This window comes from Macrotis lagotis, chromosome 2, assembly GCF_037893015.1.
Source record: "Macrotis lagotis isolate mMagLag1 chromosome 2, bilby.v1.9.chrom.fasta, whole genome shotgun sequence".
In the NCBI taxonomy this organism is placed as follows: Eukaryota; Metazoa; Chordata; class Mammalia; order Peramelemorphia; family Peramelidae; genus Macrotis; species Macrotis lagotis.
Genome location: NC_133659.1, coordinates 288,248,340 through 288,272,102, shown reverse-complemented (window position 1 = coordinate 288,272,102; position 23,763 = coordinate 288,248,340). Strand labels below are relative to the sequence as shown.

At 42.9% G+C, this 23,763-nt stretch overlaps 1 protein-coding gene across 1 annotated transcript in view; it reads left to right on the top strand.

Annotated features, from left to right (window-relative positions):
* Positions 1 to 23,763, top strand: part of LRP1 (LDL receptor related protein 1) — a 113,342-nt gene that overhangs the window by 28,947 nt on the left and 60,632 nt on the right. The window contains exons 7-22 of the mRNA XM_074226327.1: positions 494 to 656; positions 841 to 1,063; positions 2,121 to 2,310; positions 3,590 to 3,733; positions 4,520 to 4,756; positions 9,575 to 9,755; positions 10,921 to 11,143; positions 12,440 to 12,641; positions 13,238 to 13,363; positions 13,960 to 14,100; positions 14,217 to 14,342; positions 16,985 to 17,101; positions 17,385 to 17,465; positions 19,710 to 19,877; positions 21,421 to 21,603; positions 22,809 to 23,009. Coding sequence (XP_074082428.1) covers positions 494 to 656; positions 841 to 1,063; positions 2,121 to 2,310; positions 3,590 to 3,733; positions 4,520 to 4,756; positions 9,575 to 9,755; positions 10,921 to 11,143; positions 12,440 to 12,641; positions 13,238 to 13,363; positions 13,960 to 14,100; positions 14,217 to 14,342; positions 16,985 to 17,101; positions 17,385 to 17,465; positions 19,710 to 19,877; positions 21,421 to 21,603; positions 22,809 to 23,009 — 2,706 coding nt within the window. The remainder of the gene's footprint in view (positions 1 to 493; positions 657 to 840; positions 1,064 to 2,120; positions 2,311 to 3,589; positions 3,734 to 4,519; positions 4,757 to 9,574; positions 9,756 to 10,920; positions 11,144 to 12,439; positions 12,642 to 13,237; positions 13,364 to 13,959; positions 14,101 to 14,216; positions 14,343 to 16,984; positions 17,102 to 17,384; positions 17,466 to 19,709; positions 19,878 to 21,420; positions 21,604 to 22,808; positions 23,010 to 23,763) is intronic.

The following is a 23,763-nucleotide window of genomic DNA, read 5'->3' as shown; positions in this document are numbered from 1 at the left end:
CCTGTAAAGTGAGTATAGTAATTGTACCTACTTCATAGAGTTGTTATGAAAATCAGATGAGATAACATGCAAAGTACTTTACCAGTCCTGAAGCAGTCCATAAATGCTAGTTATTTTTATTAATAATAGTAATAATATTCCTTAAGCACTTCTGTGCCTGGATACTATATAAGGTTCTTCAGTTTCGTGATACCTCTTGGGGAGATAAGGTTGACACAAAAATATAGCTCACAGCATGAGGAAGTATAGGTGATATTAGAGTATTAACAAGAGAGCAAAGAGGAGGAAAAAGTACTTTGAGTTGGCATGGTTAAGGAAAACTTAATGGAAGAAGTGAGAGCAGTTGGGTCATGAAAGGTGGTTAAGAATCAGACTGAGAGGACTTCTATGAGCCTGGAGAGGAAGTCATCTAGGGAAGGATTTATTCAAAGGAATGGAGCTACCTTGCTCAGGATAGGTTTCTCCTCACCAAATCTGTTCTTACTCCACCCAGATGTGGAGCAGATGGCAATCGACTGGCTGACAGGCAACTTCTACTTTGTGGATGACATTGATGACAGAATCTTTGTATGCAATCGGAATGGAGACACCTGTGTCACTCTGTTGGATGCAGAGCTCTACAATCCCAAGGGCATTGCTCTTGACCCTGCCATGGGGTAAGAGGGGTCATGGGGGGCACAGAGGACGCTGGGAGTGAAAGGAATTCAGCCTTTCCTTTACTCTGATATTCCTTACTCTAGCCTGGCCAGGGGGCCAGAAAGTCATGGTGGGGAGTGGGTGGAGCTTAGTAAATCTAATGGAAATCCCCTCCCCTCAATGTCATATATCCCCCACTCACAGGAAGGTCTTCTTCACGGATTATGGGCAGATCCCAAAGGTGGAACGCTGTGACATGGATGGGCAAAACCGGACCAAGCTGGTGGATAGTAAGATTGTGTTTCCCCATGGTATCACTTTGGATCTGGTCAGCCGGCTTGTGTATTGGGCTGATGCTTACCTGGACTACATTGAGGTAGTGGACTACGAGGGCAAAGGTCGACAGACCATCATTCAAGGCATCCTGGTGAGGATGGGGGTATGGGGATGATCTCTACGTCCCTTTCCAGATCAGAATCACCCCAGGTCATGCTGATAAGGGAAGGGGAGATCACTACCTTAGAGCATTCTGGTTGTGTACCTGAGGCCCATGTACCAAAATATCTTAGGTGGGTAGGAGAGGCCCATCATCCCATAGCACACTGGTTGGAGGTAAGAGGGAATCATCATGTTGGAATATCCTAATAAAGGAAAAAACTATCATTCCAAAAGAAGTTTAGAACTGATAGAGTAGACAAGCTAGAATAGAGAATCTTAAACTTTTAGGAGTTTTGGTGAACTGTCTGGGGAAGCCTAGGGAGCCTTTCTCAAAATGATGTTTCTAAATTCATTAATAAAATTCACAGGTTCACAAATGAAACCAATTATACTGAGATATAATATTTTAAAATATAAATTAAAAATATTTAAATTTACATTATTTATTTTACTTCATTTTTATTTTATATTAATTATATTACAATATAAATTATAATTTTTTTAAAAAAACAAGTTTACATACCCTAAGTTAAGAACCTCTGGGTCAGAGGGCAATGTGAGAGACCTCTCTCTCTGATAGTAATATTACCATATATTTAAGAAAGTATGACATAGTGGATGTCAAAGGCTGAAAGATGTAGGTTCAAATTCTCCCTCTTAACATATACTGGCTGTGTGACTCTGGAGAGGTCTCAGTGCTTTGGACAGCCAAGACAATAGAGAGAGAGAATACTGACCTACATTGGCAGAGGGAGCTACCTTACCTGGGAGTCCCTATACCCATAAAACTACAAGTTCCAATCCCAATCCTTCTCCAACTCTATATATTTGATCTTCACAATAATCCTGTGAAACAACCAAGACAATATTTTATAAGCAAGGAGGCTGAAATACAGGAGACTCTCACAATTGACACAAGGTTCCAGGATTAGTAAATGGAAGTTGGGTTATCCAGGCTCAGCTGGGGTGGAAATTGGGAGGGAACTGGGGAAAGGAGAAGAATGGAATCCTACTTCTTCCATTTCACATCAATTTCTCCCTCCTAGATTGAACACTTGTATGGCCTGACTGTGTTTGAGAACTATCTCTATGCCACCAACTCAGACAATGCCAACTCACAACAGAAAACTAGTGTCATCCGAGTGAATCGATTCAATAGCACAGAATACCAGGTGGTCACTCGGGTGGACAAGGGAGGGGCCCTCCATATTTATCACCAACGGCGCCAACCCCGAGGTAAGAGAGAACTTCAGTTCTCAAACAACCCTTTTGTTTTCTAGAATCCCTGGTCCCCCATGTAGCCTCATAAGGACCTCCTGCCCCTGCCAATCCATTTATTAATAATAACAATACATTTGGAGTCAGATGGACCTGAATGGATTGATACCTAATAGTGATGTGTGACCTTGGGCAAGTCACATAACTCCAATTGTCTTGCAAAATAATAATGATAATAACAATGATAATTCACATTTATTATACTTCATAGCTTTTGTAAAACTTTCCTTATAAAAGTCCCATGAGGGCAGCTAGGTGGTGCAGTGGATAAAGCACCGGCCCTGAAGTCAGAAGTACGTGGGTTCAAATCCAATCTCAAACACTTAATAATTACCTAGCTGTGTGGCCTTGGGCAAAGCCACTTAACCCCATTTGCCTTACAAAAAAATAAATAAATAAATAAATAATAAAAGTCCCATGAAATAGGGGCAGCTAGGTGGCTCAGTGGATAGAGCACCAGCCGTGGAGTCAGAGGGACCTGAGTTCAAATCCATCCTCAGACACTTAATGATTACCTAGCTGTGTGACCTTGGGCAAGTTACTTAATACCATTGCCTTCAATAAATGAAAAATTTTTTTTAAAGTCCCATGAAATAGATAATGCAAATAATGTACCCATTTTGTAGAGGAGGAGATTGAGGCTTACAAAACATTTAAAAAACTAAACTAAGAGGTGTACCTAGATAGAGCCCTTGAGTCATGAGGACCTGAGTTCAAATTTTCCCTCAGACTATTGATATTTACTAGTTGTGTGACTTTTAGCAGGTCACTTAACCCCATTGCCTCACAACCCCCCCAAAAAAATTTTTAGAAAAAGTCACATTTCAGGGCAGCCTAGATAGTGCAGTGGATAGAGGACTAGCCCTAGAGTTAAAGTGGACCTAACTTCAAATTCGGTGACCTTGAGCAAGTCACTTAACCTGATTGTCTCCAAAAAAACAAAACAAAACAGAGTTAAGTATCTCATTCAGAGATAACCCAGCTAGTAAGTGACAGGACTAGAATCCAAGCCCAGGTGTCTAAGCAGATACATTCCTTCCTCTGTTCCCAGGAAGGCCTTGGCCTCCAACCTTGGAGACACTCATCAGAGTACCAAGTCAAGGTTAGATAAGGGAAACTCAGAGCTTCTCCTTCCCATAGAGGGGGAAGTGAGGGAACTAGAAGGGTGTTTAGAATTAAGGGGGAAACATTCTTTAATCCAGGTTATTCCCTTGACCTTTTCCTCCTTTCCCTGCAGTGAGGAGCCATGCTTGTGAGAATGACCAGTACGGGAAGCCAGGAGGCTGCTCAGACATCTGTCTTCTGGCCAACAGTCACAAAGCTCGGACCTGCCGCTGTCGGTCAGGATTCAGTCTGGGCAGTGATGGAAAATCTTGCAAAAGTGAGTGATAGGCACATACTTGCATGCACATGCTAAGGATCTTTTGGTTTGGTGAACCAACCTTTTTTTTTCTATCTCTCTTTTAAAAATCTTTGTTACAAGGGATGGCTCAGTGGGATGGAGAGAAGGGAAGGGATGTTTGGAAAAGAAGGCAAGGAAAACAAAATTGCTATAAAAATAAGATGCTAAAAAAGAGCAACAGGGCAGGGTTGCAGGTGAGACAATGGGGCAGGTATGGGTTTAGAGTGGGTTTGTGTAGGTAACAGGGTTCAGTCTCTCCTCATCTGTCCTGGGGCTCTGCTGCTCTGGTCCAGCTCACCTGTAGGAAGAGAGAAGAAAGTGTAGGCTGACCTGTCACCTGTTCATTTGAGATCAGTGATTTTTGTACACTTCAGCTGTGGCCACTTAACTTCTGCCAGTTTTCTCCCTCTCCCCCCACCCCACTCCATTTTAACTTGTTTCTTTCCCTGGCCCCAGTGATAAGTAAATTCTCTCCCCCACCCCTTCCCCTCTTTCCCTTTCCCTCCCTCCCTTTCTTCCTTCCTCTCTTCTTCACTCTTTACTTCTAAGGATAGTCAAAACTTGGTAGGAGGAAGGAGAAAGGGAAGGAAAGGTACAAGATGCTGGTTTGAGGTTTCCCAGATGAGAGACACAGATGTCTTTATAACCTCAACCCCACCCCCATTTCCCAGTATATTCTAGGAGCCATAACTCCTTCTCTGAATCTCCACTGGTCTCATTCTCAGGCTAAGGATGTCTTAATACATATTCTCCCTTCCTCTGCAGAACCAGAGCATGAGCTATTCCTGGTATATGGAAAGGGCCGGCCAGGTATCATTCGAGGCATGGATATGGGTGCCAAGGTCCCTGATGAACACATGATACCCATCGAAAACCTCATGAACCCCCGGGCACTGGATTTCCATGCAGAGACAGGCTTTATCTACTTTGCTGATACCACCAGCTACCTCATTGGTCGGCAGAAGATTGATGGCACTGAGCGGGAGACCATACTCAAGGATGGTAAGGGTCTCAAAGTGAGAGGATTGGTCAGTACATCTTGAGGAGACTTGACACCCACAGTGAGATCCTTGGAGTATTTCTTTTCTTAAAGATTTCTCAGCACCAGAAAGTCATCTGGAGGATGGAAAGCATAGAAGTTTGGGGGAATGATAAAAAGAAGCAGCTTAGTCTGGGTGGGCTGCTGGTATAGAGGTAGGGGGAAGAAATAATAGACCCCCCCCAGGTGATCAGTATGATAATGTTTTGTCCTTCATTCTTGAAGAAAACCATAACATCAGTGAGGTGATGCCATGACAAGCATATGAATTGGATTTGGGTGATGACTCCTCCAGAGTCATCTGGTCCAGTGGCCAGATATGAGTCAGGACGACTAGAGATGGCCCTGGATGTGAGGCAGCCAAGGGTTAAGTGATTTGCCCAAGGTCACACAGCTAGTGAGTATCACATGTGCTAAGTAGTATAGAGTTAGGATGATGTATGTAGGCCCTGTAATGCCCTGTCCATGGAAAGTCCCAGACCTCTTTGTCCTTCACCCACCAAAGGTGCTTAGACTTCACAGCATCAAAGTGATTCTGCCTAGGGATCACTCACATATATTAGCATTAGGGCAAAGCAGTCAATCATGTATTCTCATGAGTGAGGCTTCCTGCCAGAAGGAATGTAGGTAGCCCTCACTTTTTTGGCGGGGCAAATATAAAAGTGAGTCATGCTTTCATAAATTGAATTCTATTTCCTCCTTGACTTCCATTCCCAGTTTATTGGCATGATGCCTTCATTTCTGATTGTTCTCCAGAGGTGACTAGGTTCCTGAACTTGCAACTTTATATCCCCTTTTATCCCTATAAGAAACAAGGTGGAAGAGGATGGATAGGAATTTCCCTACTGTAAGCAATTAATCAGCAAGCATTTATTACATGTCAGACACTCTGCTAAGGGTCAGACATAGGAAAGGAAATGCAAAACCAGTACTTGTCCTCAAGGAACTTTCAATCTAATGGGAGAGACTCTCTCTTTTTAAAAAGGGAGGTATCAGGAGGGGGAAAGGAATTAGCAGCTGAGTAGACCACCAAATACTTCTGAGCCTTCAAGGAAGACAGAGTTTCCTGAGAGACCCAAGGTTGGGAGAGAAAGCATCTCAGACACTGAGATGGGAGAGCAAGTATTGTGTGTAAGGAACAGCACTGGGGCCAGCTTAGTCTGGGTGAAAGGCAGTAATGTGTGGGAAGACTGGAAAGATAGAATGGGACCAAGGACCACAAAGTTTATATTTGATCTTAAAGGTAATCAGGAAGCCCTGGAGTAGTAAGGGTTGTCATACTCTTTTAGAAAATCACTTTGGCAGCTGTTTGGATAGATTAGATCAGAGACTTGAAGCAGGGAGATGGATTGGAAGATGGTTTCATAAGCCTAAGCAAGAAGTGATGAAGGCCTAAACCCAAGGTAGTGCTGCATGAATGAAAAGGAGATGTATTTGAAAAATGCTGTGAAGGTAAAAAGAACAAGATTTACCAGCTGAATCAGTTTATGGAGTGACTAAGAAAATAGGGAAATTTTACAAAAAGTGTAGCTTTGGGGAAGATAATGAGTACTTTTCTGAACATGTGGAGTGTGAGATGGGAGATAATTTGAAATATTCAATAGTCAATTGGTGATGGCAAACCAAAGCTGAAGAGAGAGAATGGATATGTAAAAATGCAAGGTGATGAGTTTGACAAATGAGATAAGAGAGAGACAAAAGAGAAGAGGTTCCAGACCGGGCCTTAGGGACAATTACATTTAATGGCTGTGACTTAGATAAAGATCTAACAACCTAAGCTGAAAAGGAAGTGATCTACTAGGTAGGAGAAAAAAAGCAAATAGAGCATTGTCATGAAAACTAGAGGGCAAAAACCATGCGGGAGAAGAAAGTGATCAACCACAGTAGGGTCAAGAATGAGGACTGAAGAAAAAAGCCATTAGATGTCTCAATTAAGAGATCTTTTGTAACTTTGGAGAGAAAGTTATATAGTAAAAAGTCATTTTTGGAGAGGGTTTAGAATCCAGTGAAAGTAAGTAGAGGTATACTGTGTAGGTGGCTCTTTCTTGGAGGAAGAGAGGAAAGATATAAGATGAGAGGCTATTGGGGACAATAAGATCTATGTGGGGGGGGGTGGCGTTCAGAATGGAGGACTCATAGATAAGTAGAAAGTAAAAGTAATAGAGATAGAGGGAATAATGGATTTGGGAGGCAATGGGATCAAAGAAAGATTGGCTTTGTTAAGAAGGGCTCTATCTTTGTCAGAAACTAGAATGAAGTTGATGAAGATGTCAGAGAAATATATGATGAGAAGAAGGGGGAAAGGGAAGTGTTTGGTGAATGGTTTTAAACTTTGGGGTTAACATATGGGTAGAAGGAGAAGGAATGCTTTGAAGGGCTTGAAAAGAAGAAAGGCTCATAGGAGCCACAATGTTAAATGAGATGGAGAAGAGTAGAATTAGAGAAGAGTAGAAGTAGTTCCTTGTTCCAGTTAGGGCTCTATTTGTAGTGAACCTGATCAGCATAATTTAGGACTTCCTCCAACTCTGTTCACCAGAGTGTGAGTAGAAGTAAAGGAGGAAGATGGTTAGAGTAATACAGGCTTGGGATTTGGCAATATATATGGTCATCAGTATATCCAAAGAACAGGATGTGAAATGAGAGCATAGTGCATTGTAGAAATGGTTCAGTGGTAGAAATTGGGAAGGGAGGAGTATTCAGGGATGATGACTAGAAAAGAGGGGTAAAGGGATTGGAGATGACAATAAGGGGAAAAAATAAGATTGAGTTTAAGATATAGGTAGAAATAGAATGATAATAGATTAAGATTAGATAAAAGAATTTTGGTATTCAAGAGCATGAAATTAGAAAGGTTATATATAGTTGAGTTGCAATAGGGGTTTAGGCCATGGCAGTTGATTGAATGGTTTACAGAACTAGGAGATCAGGGTATCTGAGGAAACCTCAATTTATAAGTTAAAAACAATAAAAGCAGAGATTGGGATTGAGGAGAAAACTTTGATCCAGTCATTAAACTCATTATGGAAGGAGGATAAATATCTTGGAGATTGGTAAATAATAATCACCATGATCTGGATTGGGTGATAAATCCAGAGAGTTTGAACTCCAAAGAAGAGTTGTTGAATGATGATAGTAGAAAGTCTGAAAGTGGTTATGAGTTTATCTTACATGCTGCCTTTTAACCTCTTCTAGCCCTTCAAGACAAGCAAACACCACATCCACCAAGAGTTTAGGGATAGGCTAGTACAACTATCTCATTTTGATTGATTGATTGATTTTTTTGTCAAAGCAATCATAGGTGATTTGCCCAGAGTCACACAGCTAATAAATATCTGGTTTCTGAGGCTGGATTTGAACTTAGGTCAGGGCAAATAATTAAAAGATTCATAGTTGTTCCTCAAGTTTTTGATTAGGCAAGTTAAGATGTCCGGTGTGTCTTGTGAGATTTCACGAAGTCTTTCTCACAGCAGACAAACAGAAAGAAGTATGTTCTGGGAAGTCAAGAAGCCAAGTCAGGAGACAGGAGGTAGCATGTTCTAGGGTGTGGTGTATACCAGTCTGGGGTGTATAGCAATCATGATTTACTAGTAGATCACAAAAACTTCCCTGTAGTTTATGAAGCCATGCTATGACAAACACAGTCTTATACTGCCTTGTCTGAATCATGTCATCTGAGTTGGTTTCCATTTTCCTGGGCCTAGAGAAGGATTGGGGACATTGAGTAATATAAAATATAAGACTCCATATTGGAGAGAAATGGGTGGAAGTCACAGAGGGGCTGATTTCGGTTTGATGTAAGGAAATACACCCCCACAATTCATTCTAACTGTCTGAAAGTAGAAAGGGTTGCCATGGAAAGTAATGGATTTTTCCTCACTGTAGATCTTTAAGTGATGTTGAATAGCTACTTGTTGGAGATGTTGTGGTGGAGATTTTTGGCCAGGGATGAGTTGGGTTGGTTGACTTCTGAGGTCTCTTTTAACTCTAAAATTCTGTGATGCTAATTAAAAGAGACTTGAAATGAATTCTTTTGTCAAATGAAAAAAAAAAGCACTCCCTTATTCATCTTGTACATTCAAATTTTTGTCTGTTGTGCTTTGGAGACATCTGCACATGTATATATTTATTTGACCATACAGGTCAGCATAAGTTCAAGTACTCCACATTCATTAACTTGAGACATAAGCAGCATCCACCATGTCAACTGGCTGCCATATGCAATATCATGAGAACATGCTCTTTGACATAGATGTAAATAAACACAGGAAATAACCTTCTACTCTTTTACCATGTGCCACCCTCCCTTCCCCCAAGAACTCCTTGTCCTCAGCACAAAAGAATCTACATCAGGGTGTCTGGTGTGGTGAAAAAAACAAACACTGACCTAGGAATCAGAAGACCTGGCTCTGCCGACTAACTCACTTGAACTTCAGTTTCACTGTTTGTAAAATGAGATAGTTGTGGAGCAGCTAGTTGGCACACTGGCCCTGGAATTAGGAGGACCTGAGTTCAAATCCAGCCTCAGATACCAGATATTTATTAGCTGTGTGACTCTGGGAAAATCACCTGTGATTGCTTCGACAAAAAAAATCAATCAAATCAATCAAAATGAGATAGTTGTACTAGCCTATCCCTAAACTCTTGGTAGATGTGGTGTTTGCTTGTCTTGAAGGGCTAGAAGAGGTTAAATGGCAGCGGGAAAGATGAAATCATTTTGGGTAAAGGATTGAATAAAGACTCTGTCCTGCTTCCTCTCCTGGCTTCCCCCTACCCTGCCTTAGGTATTCATAATGTGGAAGGTGTAGCTGTGGATTGGATGGGAGACAATTTGTACTGGACTGATGATGGACCCAAGAAAACCATTAGCGTGGCAAGGCTGGAGAAGGCCGCTCAGACCCGAAAGACACTAATTGAAGGCAAGATGACTCATCCCAGAGCAATCGTGGTAGACCCCCTGAATGGGTAAGTTGCCCAGGTTTGTAGAGGCTAAAGCAAACCCCAACATATATGAAACAAGGGGGGTACTTGGTAAGAATGGGATGGAAAATAGGGGCAGGGTGTAGAAAACTGGATATTGGGGAAATTCAGGCAACTGAGGCAGAGAGTACCAGAACAAAAGCTGAAGTGGAGTCTGGATGGAGGGTTATACAGAACATATAATAGTGATCCCAGAAAGAGAAAAAGAATGCATTTTATGGTAATCAGAAGTCGGACTTTACAATTCATAGTCATATGAAAAATTGCTCTAAATCATTACTTGTCAGAGAAATGCAAATTGAAGCTTCTCTGAGGTACCACCTCACAACTCTCACACTGGCCAATATGACCATAAAGGACAATGATCATTGTTGAAAGCATTGTGGGAAATCTGGGACACTAATACATTGTTGGTGGATTTGTGAAAGTATAAGTAAATGTCCTTCAATTGAGGAATGGCTTAGCAAGCTGTGGTATATGTATGTCATGGAACACTATTGTTCTATTAGAAACCAAGAGGGATGGGAATTCAGGGAAGCCTGGAGGGAGTTGCATGAATTGAGGCTGAATGAGATGAGCAGAACCAGAAAAACACTGTACACCCTAACAGCAACATGGGGGCAATGATCAACCTTGATGGACTCGCTCATCCCATCAGTGCAACAATCAGGGACAATTTGGGGCTGTCTGCAATGGAGAATACCATCTGTATCCAGAGAAAGAACTGTGAAGTTTGAACAAAGACCAAGGACTATTACCTTAAATTTAGGGGGGGGGATGATATCTTATCATCTGATCTTGCTATCTCTTATACTTTATGTTTCTTCCTTAAGGATATAATTTCTCTCTCATCACACTCAATTTGGATCAATGTATATCATGGAAACAATGTAAAGACTGAAAAATTGCCTTCTGCAGGGGTTGGGGGAGGTCAGTAAGATTAGGGGGAAAATTATAAAACTCAAAATAAATTAAATCTTTAATAAAAATAGGAAAAAAAAGAAGTATGGCTTTAGGGGAAAATAGTATGAAGAACCAGGAGAGTCTTATAATACAAGGGTCAGAGGTTAGAGTAGGATGATCCTAAGACATCAAAACTGATGGAAACAGGAGGCAGAATGGCTTGACTTTGACTCTTTATTGCCAACAGGTGGATGTATTGGACAGACTGGGAGGAAGACCCCAAAGATAGTCGCCGGGGGCGACTGGAACGAGCCTGGATGGATGGCTCCAACCGGGATGTCTTTGTGACATCCAAGACGGTGCTGTGGCCCAATGGCCTGAGCCTGGACATCCCTGCTGGTCGCCTTTACTGGGTAGATGCCTTCTACGACCGAATTGAGACTGTACTACTCAATGGCACTGACCGAAAGGTGGGGCTATCTGTGTACATATGTCTGTATTTTAATATGTGTCTGTCTGTGCCCATGACTGGCCTAGGACTTACAAGATAAAGGAGACTGATATCCTAGCTTCCAGCTCAGGCCATCATGAAGGGATGGATTCTTTTAGACAGTTTTTGTTTTGCTTTTTGGCTTAGAGCTCTGAGTTTAAAAGTGTAGGAACGCTACCAGTGTGGAAACTCCCTCCACTGATAAAGATCAACCACTCATCTACACCTGTATCCATGGATGAGATATGCCCTGTCTTGGAGAGGGGAATCTCCTCAATTTAATGAGGAAAACAGAACCAATATCAAAGACCTAATATAGAAAACTAAGCACAAAGAAAAATTTAGATGAATCTTGCTACCTACCTCCAGGCAAAGAAGTAATAGACCTGAAGTGTATAACTAAATTTTGGACATAATTGATGTGGAAATTTGTTTTGCTTGACTATCCACATTTGTCACAAGGGATTTATAAAGGGACTGGGAAAGGGAAAAGGGGAAGAAGATGAGTTTTGGATTGGCTGAGAATAAGGATGGAGGGGAGGGGAGGGGAGTACAGTAATGGTATCACTGAGTGCAAGCTGTAATAATCTTCAGGCAGACCGTTAATGGCAGCTTGATGATCCAGTGGATAGAGCACTGGACCTGGAGTCAGAAAAACCTGAGTTAAAATCTGGCTTCAGACACTTAGCTGTGAGACCCTGGACAAGCCATTTAAGCTCTATTTGCCTAGGAGACTCAGTGAGCAGAGAACTGGACCTAGAAGCTGGAAGACCTGACTAAAAATTTGGCCTTAGAAACTTACTAGCTGGGTGACCTTGGGCAAGTCTTTTAACCTGTTTCCCTTAATTTACTAGAGAAGAAAATGGCAAACCACTACAGTATCTTTGCTAAGAATACCCAATGAACAATATAGCTCATGGGGTCATGAAGAGTTGGACGTGATTGAATGAAAGAACAACTAGTTCTTTCTGTAATTCCCAGGACAACATTGATTAGTTTTGGAACTTTTAACTATTTTTACCTTTTCGGACAACCTAGGAAGAGCTGCTAGGGTTTATTCAACTCCATTCCATAGACATTCCGTGTGGTGCCTGGTTAAACCCAGCATCCCCCAGTTTTATACTTCCCCAGACTAGGTTTCCCACTTCTGACTGAATGACATCTTTCAGTCTAAGTGACCCTGTATGTCTCCTAGCTTCCCTATAATGACCCTTATACCTACTCATTGTGCCTCCCGCCAAGACCCCTCAATCCTTACACCCCCCTCCCTCTCCAGATCGTGTATGAGGGACCTGAGTTGAATCATGCCTTTGGTCTGTGTCACCATGGCTCCTACCTCTTCTGGACTGAGTACCGGAGTGGCAGCGTGTACCGTCTAGAGCGGGGACCACCAGGCACAACTCCCATTGTGACTCTGCTTCGAAGCGAGAGGCCCCCAATCTTTGAGATCCGCATGTACGATGCCCAACAGCAGCAAGGTATTTCAGGTTCAGGGTTAGGGGAGGCATTAGATTACCCTCTCATATAGATAGTGGTTGCACAGCTAGGTGGGGCGGTGGATAGAGCACCTACCCTAGAGTCAGGAGTACCTGAGTTCAAATCCAGCTTCAGACACTAAAAAAAAAAAAAAATTAGCTGTGTGACCAAAAAAAAAAAAACACCCCAAAATAGAAAAAAAGAGATAGTGGCCACATGGAATAGAGCAAATGAGACTTAAACTGAACCAGCAGGCAGCTTTTTGGCAGAAAGGGCCAGTCATCTACCCCCTTTGTCTTTTTTCCCTTCCAGTATGATAGATTTGGGAGAAGGTGAAATCACTTAACTGTCACTAAGTCTCTACCTCACCTATTCATCATCTCTGTCATTTCCATCTCTCACCAACCCTTGACCAAACTTCTCTTTCTTCCCTTTCTATCTCTTCAATTCATTCTCTTCTCTATATCTCCCTTCTTTGGCCCTCCTCTGACTTTCCCTAATTCTGCTCCCCTTCCTTCATCTCCCCTGTCCCCGACTCTGGCCTTCTCTCTGCTCCATCTCCTTCCTCCATTCCCTGATTTTGACCCATCCCCTGCAGGGGGTACCAATAAGTGCCGGGTGAACAATGGTGGCTGCAGTAGCCTCTGCTTGGCCACTCCTGGAAGCCGACAGTGTGCGTGCGCAGAAGACCAGGTGCTGGATCCTGATGGTGTCACCTGCCGTGGTATGAGAAGACTTGAAAATGTGGGTCAGCCTGGGATGGTGGGAGTCTTTGTTCTGCTCTTGGGAATAGCCTCAGAGCCAGAGCAGTGATGATGAGGGAGAAACTTGGTATTGAGGAACCCAGTAGGAGGAAGTAGGGAATGAGGCAAGGAAATAACTTTTTTGTGGTTTTTCTTTTTTACTCAATAGTATTTTTTTTCCAATTACATGTAAAGATAGTTTTCATCATTCATTTTTGTACGATTTTTGTATTCCAATTTTTTTCTCCCTCTTTCTCTCCTCCAACAAGCAATCTGATATAGATTATATATGTACGGTCATGTTAAACATTAGGGAAATAACTGAAAGAACTAGGGAGGCTTAAGGAATTTGGGGATTTGAACAACAAAGGGTTAAGAAAGAAGTTTTAAAGTTTGAGGAGGGTCTTGTGGTTAAGTCTTCCTATTGGGTAGGAAAGAGATCTAATGGGTTTCTTGGTTAGGAAAAGAATTTGAGTTGAGGAGATTTAGACCTTCATCCCTTTAATAATCAGGTCACCCTTTGTCTCTAATAATCTGTCTATCACTTTCCTACTTCACCTCTGTTGGGGATCTGCAGCAAACCCATCTTATGTACCTCCACCTCAATGCCAACCGGGTGAGTTTGCATGTGCCAACAGCCGATGCATCCAGGAGCGATGGAAATGTGATGGTGACAATGACTGTCTGGACAACAGTGATGAGGCTCCTGCCCTCTGCCGTAAGTGATTTCATCTCAACTTCCCTGCCCCAGACTTCCTCTCTATGAAATTTAAGGAATACCTAGAAGCTGAGTGTTTCCCTTACTGTCCTCACCCCAAATTTTCCCTTCTTTAGACCAGCATACATGCCCCTCTGACCGCTTCAAGTGTGAGAATAATAGGTGTATCCCTAATCGCTGGCTATGTGATGGGGACAATGACTGTGGAAACAGTGAGGATGAATCAAACTCTACCTGCTCAGGTACAGTATTGTCCTCTGGGACCTGGGAGGGGTGGGGACCTGGCAGGGAAAGGAGTTAATTGAGAGAATAAGAAGCACACAATGCTTCCCTGTGGGAAAAGAGAGAAAAAAAATGATCCTAGGAAGATAAAAGCAGTTGTGAGATTTAGACTGAAGGAATAGGCTGCAGGGGTGACTCTGAAGGCATCTCTGAAGGAACTGGACCCATTAATCTGTAACCCTGGAAGATAGAACAAGTATGAAAAGAAAAAGGAAGGCTAGATCTAGCATGTACCCCTCCAGTAGCAAAAAACCAAAGAGACTGAGGACATATTCCTTTTAAAACCACAAGAGATCAGTGCCATACTACTTAAACTTCCAAAAATTATTTTATAGAACTGTAAAAAATAATAATAAAATTTATCTGAAAGAGCAAAAGATCAAGGATACCAAAGAAATGATAAAAGGGAAAAATGCAAAGGAAGGTGGTTTAGTCATACCAGATCGAAAATGATATTATAAAGTAGCAATTATCCAAACTATTTGGTACTGGCTAAGAAATAGAATGAGAACTCAGTGGAATAGATTAGGTTCACAAGATACTAACTATAATAATCTACTGTTTGAGAAACTCAAAGATTCCAGCTTCTGGGATAAGAACTCATTGTTTGACAAAAACTTCTGGGAAAACTGGCAAATAACAGAAACTAGGCATAGACCAGAAAGATTGAAATATGTACATGATTTAGACATAAAGGGTGATATCATAAGCCAATTAGAAGAACAGTGAATTGTTTACCTGTCAACTCTATGAAGAGGAGAAGAATTTGTGACCAAACAAGATAGAGAACATTGCATTATGAAATGCAAAATAGATAATTTTGATTACATTAAATTGAAAAGGTTTTGTACAAGGAAAACCAATGCAACCATGATTAGAAGGAAAGCAGAGAGTTGGGAAACAATTTTTACAATCACTGTTTCTGATAAAGGCCTTATTTCTCAAATATATAGAGAACTGAGTCAAATTTGTAAGAATACAAGTCATTCCCCAATTGATAAAAGATCAAAACAGGCAGTTTTCAGATAAATTGAAATATCTAAAGTCATATGAAAAGTGCTCTAAATCATTATTGATTAGAGAAGTGCAAATTAAAACAACTCTGATTGTTTTATCACACCTATCAGATCGGCTAATATGTCAGAAAGGGGAAATGATGAATATTAAGAGGGGATGTAGGGGCGGCTAGGTGGCATAGTGGAGGAGTGGCTAGGTGGCATAGTGGATAAAGCACCGGCCCTGGAGTCAGTAGTACCTGGGTTCAAATCCGGTCTCAGACATTTAATAATTACCTAGCTGTGTGGCCTTGGGCAAGCCACTTAATTCCATTTGCCTTGCAAAAACCTAAAAAAAAAAAACAATAAGAGGGGATGTAGGAAAAGTGGAGACTAATGTACTGTTGGTAGAGTTTTGAACTAATCCAACCATTCTGGAGAGCAATTTGGAACTATGGCAAAAGGACTATAAAACTGCATATACCCTTTGATCCAGCTACTTTGATCCACTACCAAATCTGTATACCAAAGAAATCATTAAAAAAAAAGAAAAGAAAAGATCCACATGAAAAGAATTGAAATTTGAGAGAATGCCCATCAAGGAGAAATGGCTGAATAAGTTGTGATATATGAATATAATGGAATATTATTGTTCTATAAGAAATGATGAGAAGGCAAATTTCAGAAAAATCTAGAAAAACCTGAACTGATACTGAGTGAAGTGAGCAGAGCCAGGAAATCATTGTATACAGCAACTGCAACATTGTACAATGATCAACTATGATAGACTTAGCTCTTCTCAGCAATACAGTGATCAGAGATAATTCTAAAAGACTTGAGATGGAAAATGTCATTCACATGCAAAAAAAACTGTGGAGTCTGAATAAAGATCAAAACATAATATTTTCACTTTTTAAAATTGGGGGGGTGGGGTTCTTTCCAGTGATTTTTTCCCTTTTGTTCTGATTCTTCTTTCACAGCATGACTAATATGGAAATAAGTGTAACATGATTTTGCATGTTACAGTCTATATCAGATTACTCGCTATCAGAGTGGGTGAAGGGAACAGTGAGAGAACACCTAACAAAAATGGATGTTGAAAACTATTTTTATATATAAGTGAAAAAAAATAATAAAAAAAATTTTAATGAAAGCACAAGCATGAGTCCAGAGTGGGAAGAGGACTTGGGGACTTGATGAAGAAATTTATTGAATTAGGTAAGAGAATGAGATGAAATGGAATCCCACAGGGAAGGAAGACAGAATCATTCTTCTTCCCAAATGGTCTATTCTGCAGTCCTATAAGCTATGAAAAATACCAGCTATGGAACCAGAGGTTATAGGTTTATTTCTCATATGACCTTGAGAAAATTACTTAAAGATGTTATTCCTCAATACCTCAGTTATACTGGATGACAAAGTCCCTTCTTGTTCTAAATGTATGACTATGTATAACCCTGTAAGCTTTACGGAGGTTTTGAAGCTAGAGCAGGGAATATGGATGACAGTGAGACCTCAGGAATGACCTGTGATATAGTGAAGGAAGGAACTCACAACTTTGTGTGTGTGCACTCACAACTTTCCCCACTGACCTCTGTCCCCTACAGCTCGAACCTGCCCCCCCAATCAGTTCTCCTGTGCCAGTGGCCGATGCATCCCCCTCTCCTGGACGTGTGACCTAGACGATGACTGTGGGGATCGATCCGATGAGTCAGCCTCATGCGGTGAGAGAGTGGGAAGGAGAAGAGGTGGAGAAGTAGGTTGAGGACTTTGGGTGGGGTTGTGGGAAGGAATACTCCCTACTTCTCCATACTGCTCCCTGATTTCCCACTGGGAAGAAAGCATCCTAATTATAGAGGGACTCCACTCTCCATGCTGCCATTCTATTAAAGGACTATGGTAATGGACATTTCTAGGCAATGAAGTGTGGGGGTGGTACTCTGAGGCCAGAGCCATCCACTCACCTCTCTGTTGCTTACCCAACCCTTATTCCTCCCCTATCTACAGCCTACCCTACCTGTTTCCCCCTGACTCAGTTTACCTGCAACAATGGCAGATGTATCAACATGAACTGGCGCTGTGACAATGGTAAGGGCTTCCCCCTCTCCGTACCCAGTTCCCCCTCCTTTCCTCCCCATCTAATCATTGAGGTACTAGCAGTAATAGGACAAACCCTGGACAAAAGAGTAGGATAGTCAAATCTCAACTGGAACCTCTCTCCCTCCAATAGACTGAGGTCCTACTATATTGGCTGGAGGAAAAAAGGGGAGGAAGAGCTTGGCACCTGGTTGGGCCTGGCTAATGGGGACACCTTCTAGAAATATACTCAAAGGAGACAATGCAAAATATAATGTCAGTTACTGTTGCTGTTATTGACTTCTCCCCTCCTATTGCCCCTAGGCTAGACCTGAGTGATTCTTACTCCAGCCTGGGGCAAGGAGGGCAGGTAGAGAAAAAGAGGAAGACTAGAGCTTGAACCCATGAACTTGCTTGTTTGGTTTTGTAAAAAAAAAATTTTGATAACTTTTTTTCAGTATAATTGGTTTCCATGGTAGGCTTCTGTATTTTATTTAGTTATTTTAAGAAACATTCTAATGAGAAGGGATCCATAGATTTCATCCAAACTATCAAAGGGGGACCATGACCCCAAAGTGTTTAGGAATTCCTGCCCTAGAGGGCCCAGAATTAAAGAGCAGTTTGAGCAGGGAAGTCTCTGTCCCTACTCTTGCACCCTTTTCCCCTGGAGCCCTTGCCCTCCTCAATGAATGCTCTGCTCCAGGGAACCAGCCACGGACCAGGTGATGCTATGTCAGAGTGGAGGGTGTCACTGTGTGTGTGAATGTCTCGATTTGTGTCTTGTCATTGTCTTGGGGTCTTCAGACATGTCCCCGGGATGCTTCCATCATGACTAAGCAGTGAGAGTGTTGAGTGTTGTGGTGTTACCAGGTTGTGCTGTGTCATTGTGAGTCTTGTGTGCCAATGGCTCCCCTGGCGGTTTCTGTGTTTCAGAGAAGGATTGTGGGGACGGCTCTGACGAAAAGACCTGTCCTGAGCCTGCCGGTCAGTGCATAGTAGCACATGCACCATCAACTCACACAGAGCCTTTAGGCCAGCCCTGTGGCAGGCAGCTCCATCCCCCTATGATCCTCAGAACCACCATCAACTTACCTGCCAGACAGTTGTGCAAACCCTGGCCTCCCCCTCCCCTCCCCAAGGACCTACAGGGAAGTGGGCCAAGCTTAGGGAGAACAAGAAAGACAAAAGGAGATGAGAAAGGAAGGGGAAGATAGAGAAGAGACAGAAGGAGATTCAGGTGGAGGAGAGCCAGGGAGAAGACAAGAGGAATGTGAATCAGGATGGATAGCCTCCTATGAAGCAGGCTGAGGTCTTTGATACAGCTGAACCATTTATAGTATTAGAAGCTCTACCCCTACACACACACACACACACACAGAGAGAGAGAGAGAGAGAGAGAGAGAGAGAGAGAGAGAGAAACCCAGTATAGAGAGGCAGAATCAGCCTGATCACTGAGTGCCAAGATCTCCCAGAATTAAAAATAAATTAGGTATTTTTGAATTTTGTGGGGAGACAGTTTGGGGCAGAATTTGGTTCCCCCTTTCATTTAGGAACAAGGGTAAACTAGGGGCTGCTTCTAGTGCCTGCTCTTTCCCACTGCCCCCTCAGAAAGCAGAAATTGGAAGGAAGGAAGGAAGGAAGGAAGGAAGGAAGGAAGGAAGGAAGGAAGGAAGGAAGGAAGGAAGGAAGGAAGGAAGGAAGAAAGAGAAAGAAAGAAAAAGAAAGAAAGAAAGAAAAAGAAAGAAAGAAAGAAAGAAAGAAAGAAAGAAAGAAAGAAAGAAAGAAAGAAAGAAAGAGAAAGAAAAGGAAGGGAGGAAAGAAAGAAAAGGAAGGAAGGGAGGGAGGGAGGGAGGAAAGAAAGAAAAGGAAGGGAGGGAGGGAGGGAGGAAGAAAGATCAGAGACTCTACTCCCAACCCCTCTAAAGTAAAGTATAATTGAGAAGAGTGCTGTTACTTCTGAGCTAGAGACCAGGATATGAGAAGGAGGCTCAGAAGCATCCCTCTTCCACCATCCCCCAGTCCTTAGCTGTGTGGTCCATGGTGCATGCTGCAATCTATGCAGTTTCTGTGTCTTTTCTGTTTGTTGTTTTCGCACTGGGGGAGGTGGGGAGGGAGAGGAGGGACTGAGGAGTCCTGAGGGTCTGGGGTCAGTCTGGAGTCTGGGAGGGGGTGGTGGAGGCGGGGAAGGCTGGCTCTGCTGATCTCCTCCTCTCTCTCCTTCCCTGCCTGCGCCCTGCCCCCCATCCTGTCTGCCAGACAATGATTGTGGAGACAATAGTGATGAGGCCGGTTGCAGTCACTCCTGCTCTAGCACCCAGTTCAAGTGTAACAGTGGTCGATGCATCCCTGAGCACTGGACCTGTGATGGGGATAATGATTGTGGAGACTACAGTGATGAGACCCATGCCAACTGCACCAACCAGGGTGGGCATCTTAAGGAGAGGGGCATGGGTGGGCACCTGCAGGAGAGAAGCATGGCCAGAGCTGCACCAATTACACTAACTAGGGTAGGCACTTCAAAGCAACTCAATAGCAGGGAGCTGCACAAGTCAAGATGGGCACCTAAAAGAGAGGGCTCTGAGGGGGCACAGCAGCTGTAGACTCACACCATCTTCGGAATGATCCCAGAGAAAAGGAACTTGGGGCAAGGGTAGGGAGAAGTGGTCAGATGCAAATTAACCATGCTTGGCACCTGGAGAGGAGGGGCATCATATTTACTTTCAAAATCACATAGAGGAAGGGGCATGAAGGTAGCAGAGAAGCCAGACCCACACTGACCATTCTGGGTACCTGGATAAGAGCTTCACAGGGAAGCACAGCAGCTATACCCATGCTATCACTACTAACCAGGGTGGGCATTGTGGAGGGGCACAGCATCCAGAACCATGCCAACTGCATCAGGGTGGGCACCTGAAAGAAAAGAGCTTGGCAGTGTTTAGGGATGCGGGCAGACACTGAAATGAGACTCATAACCACTTAATCAATCAATCAAAAGCATTAAGTGCTCCCCTTACCGGACACCTTAGGGAATACAAAGAAGGATAAGACACAGTCCCTGTCCTCAAGGATCTTACAATCTAGTTGGGGAGACAAGACACACATACATGAAAAGATAACTAACAAAACAAGGCAGTGTGTGGTAAGTGCTGAGGGAATAATATAGGCCTATGTTCCATGGGAGTCAGTGAAAGGGGGAGATAACTCTGGGCTTTGGTGGGTAAGGGAGGATTTCTGGAGGATATGGGGCTATTAATTCTTATTTTATTTTTTGCAAGGCAATTGGGTTAAGTGATTTATCCAGGTAGTGTCAATAGTCTCAGGTTGAATTTGAACTCAGGTCCTCCAGTCTCCCATGGCTGGGCTCTCTATCCACTGTGCCATTTACCTACTCCACTATCAATTTTTTAATAGGACTTAGCAAATAAGTCAGGCAAAGTCCAATTTGAATGGAAAAGTAGAGAACAGAAGAAAAGATAAGACAAGTAGAATGGAGCTGGACCCTAAAGGACCTGTGAGGAGAGGTTGTGGGGAACCTCAGCAGATTTTTTTGAGCAGGAAAGTGAGAAGTTGAAGGTGCTATTTTAGTCAATACATTAGCCAGGAATATGAAGGTTGAAAAAACAAGGAAAGGAGCTAGGAAGCTATTGTAATAATCCAGGTATGAGCTGATTAGAGCCTGAGCTAAGTTGATGGCAGAGGAACCAAGAGGAAAGGGCAAGAGGGAGAGCCTTTGGAAAGGAAGAATTGAGCAGGTGACACATTTGGCGTCAGCACAGATGGTCACCTTGGAGATGGAAAGGCATGGGGGAGTAGGCAGAAGAGAATATTTGGATGGCTCTAGCCTGGGAAGGTGGATTGGAGTCCCTCCTGTAGAGAAAGCTGGGTACCCAGGGTTATTAGGTTGAACTTGGGGATGAAGAGAGAGGCTATCCCCAAAACCTTACTTTCCTTCACACCTTGTCTCCAGCCACTCGACCACCCGGTGGTTGCCACACAGATGAATTTCAGTGCCGGCTGGATGGGCTTTGTATTCCCCTTCGCTGGCGCTGTGATGGAGACACAGACTGTATGGACTCTAGTGACGAGAAGAATTGTGAAGGAATCACTCATGTCTGTGACCCCAATGTCAAGTTTGGCTGCAAAGATTCAGGTAAAGAACTGTGGCTCCTGGGGTGAGGTGGAAGGGAAAAGGCAAAAGGGAAACTGAGAAGTAGCATAGGGAACGAGACCTGAATGGAAAGAGATGGGAAGAAATGTTTATCTCCCACTTACTTTGTGCTAAGAGCTACTCAGAGAGTATAGTGAAAAGACTAAGATAAAAAGATGGGTACTCAGGGAGCCAGGAAGAGACAGGTATGAAAGGGAAGAAACATATCTACTATGAGCTTTAAGGGAGTCTACTCAGAGAATAGGGCAAGGACTTTAAGGAAAAAAGAGGAGCACTTAGAATATGGAAGGGAAGAAATATATACATCTACTATGAACTAAAAGTTTTGAGGGAGTCAACTCAGAAAGTAGGGTGAGGAGACTAAGATAAAAAGAGGCGTACTCAGGGAGTCAGGAGGAGATGGATATGGAAAGGAAAAAACATTCATATATATATAATATATATATATAAATATATATATGTATATGTATATATATATATATATATATATATATATATATATATACACACACCTACTATGAACCAAGAGCTTTAAGGGAGCCTCCTCAGGGAGTAGGGCAAGGACTTTAAGAAAAAAAGAGGGGCTCTTGGAGTATGGGAGGGAAGAAACATTTATATACACCTCCTATGAACTAAGAGTTTAAAGGGAGTCTATTCAGAGAGTAGGGTGAGGAGATGAAGGTACTCAGGGAGTCAGGAGGAGACAGATAGAGAAGGGAAGAAACATTTCAATAAACCCACTATGAGCTAAGAACTTTAAGGAAATCTATTCAGAGAGTAGGGCAAGGAGATTAAGATAAGAAAAAGGAGCACTCAGGGAGTCAGGAGGAGAGATGTATGGAAGGGAAGGGAAGAAACATTTATATATGCCTACTATGAGCTAAAAGTCTACTCAGGGAGTATGGAAGAAGACTGGGATGACAGGGGCTTCCATGGAAACAGTGCAGAGAGGAAGCTCAATCCACAGTATGAGGATTGAGTATTACACCAAAACTAGGCAGGGAACTGAAAATACAGTCCATGGTAGAACAGTCTTCCTTGGGTTCCCCTGGAACCCAAACCACATCATACCCTCCCCTGAGGAGCCAGTTGAACTTTAAATGATGGCAGTGGGGATTATATGGGAATCAACTACAGTTATCCTTCCTCCTGCTAACTATCCACTCACACTGCATCTTTCCAACCAGGACGGTGCATCAGTAAGGCCTGGGTATGTGACGGGGACAGTGACTGTGTGGACAATTCGGATGAGGAGAACTGTGAGTCCCTGGCCTGCAAAGCCCCTTCACACACTTGTGCCAACAACACCTCCGTCTGCTTGCCCCCTGACAAGCTCTGCGATGGCAATGATGATTGTGGAGATGGTTCTGATGAGGGCTTTCTGTGTGGTAAGTTCCTGGTGGCTGAGGCCAAACCACATCTATTTATTTACCTCATGCTACATGCCTCCGCTCAGGGCCAGCATAACTTAGTGGATAGAATGCCGAGGAGTCAGCAAGACTTGCTTTCAAATCCCTACTATTGATGTTAACTAGTTCTGAGACCCAGGCAAGTCATATCACCTCTGGCTGCCTCGGGCAACTTTCTAAGACTTATCCGCATCAACTGAGTCTACTCACAATGGTGAAATCATTTCTCTCTCATGAACTCACACAGATAATAGGCATTGTGCTGGGGAGGGGGAAACCAAGGACAAGTCATTGTCTCTGCCCTCTAGAAACTTTCCCTCTAGTTGGGCTGTTTGGAGTAAGAATGCAGGTGAGATAAACGCCAAGAGAATGGATGAAACACTGAGTTGAAGGGTTCAGAGCACCCTGCTTAGTCACGTTGGTCTGGGCAGGGAAGTGACTGGCACATAAACCCTGCCAGAAAGGATAAGTAGGATTGGAGGTGATTGCTCAGCCATTGTAGGGATTTGATTTAAGATAGCTGGAAAGGAGAAAGAAGGGTATCCTGGGCTGAATCCAAGGCAAAAGGCAAAATTTGGGTGAAAGGAATGCATTAGGGTGTGTTTGGGGGACAGAAAAAAAAACCAGTTTTGCCAGAAAGGAAGGTTTGTGTCCGGGAGTGGTGGAAGATAAAGCCAGGTGGGGCCACACTGTGGAAGGATTTACAAGGTTACCAGATAGGGCTATTTCAGCT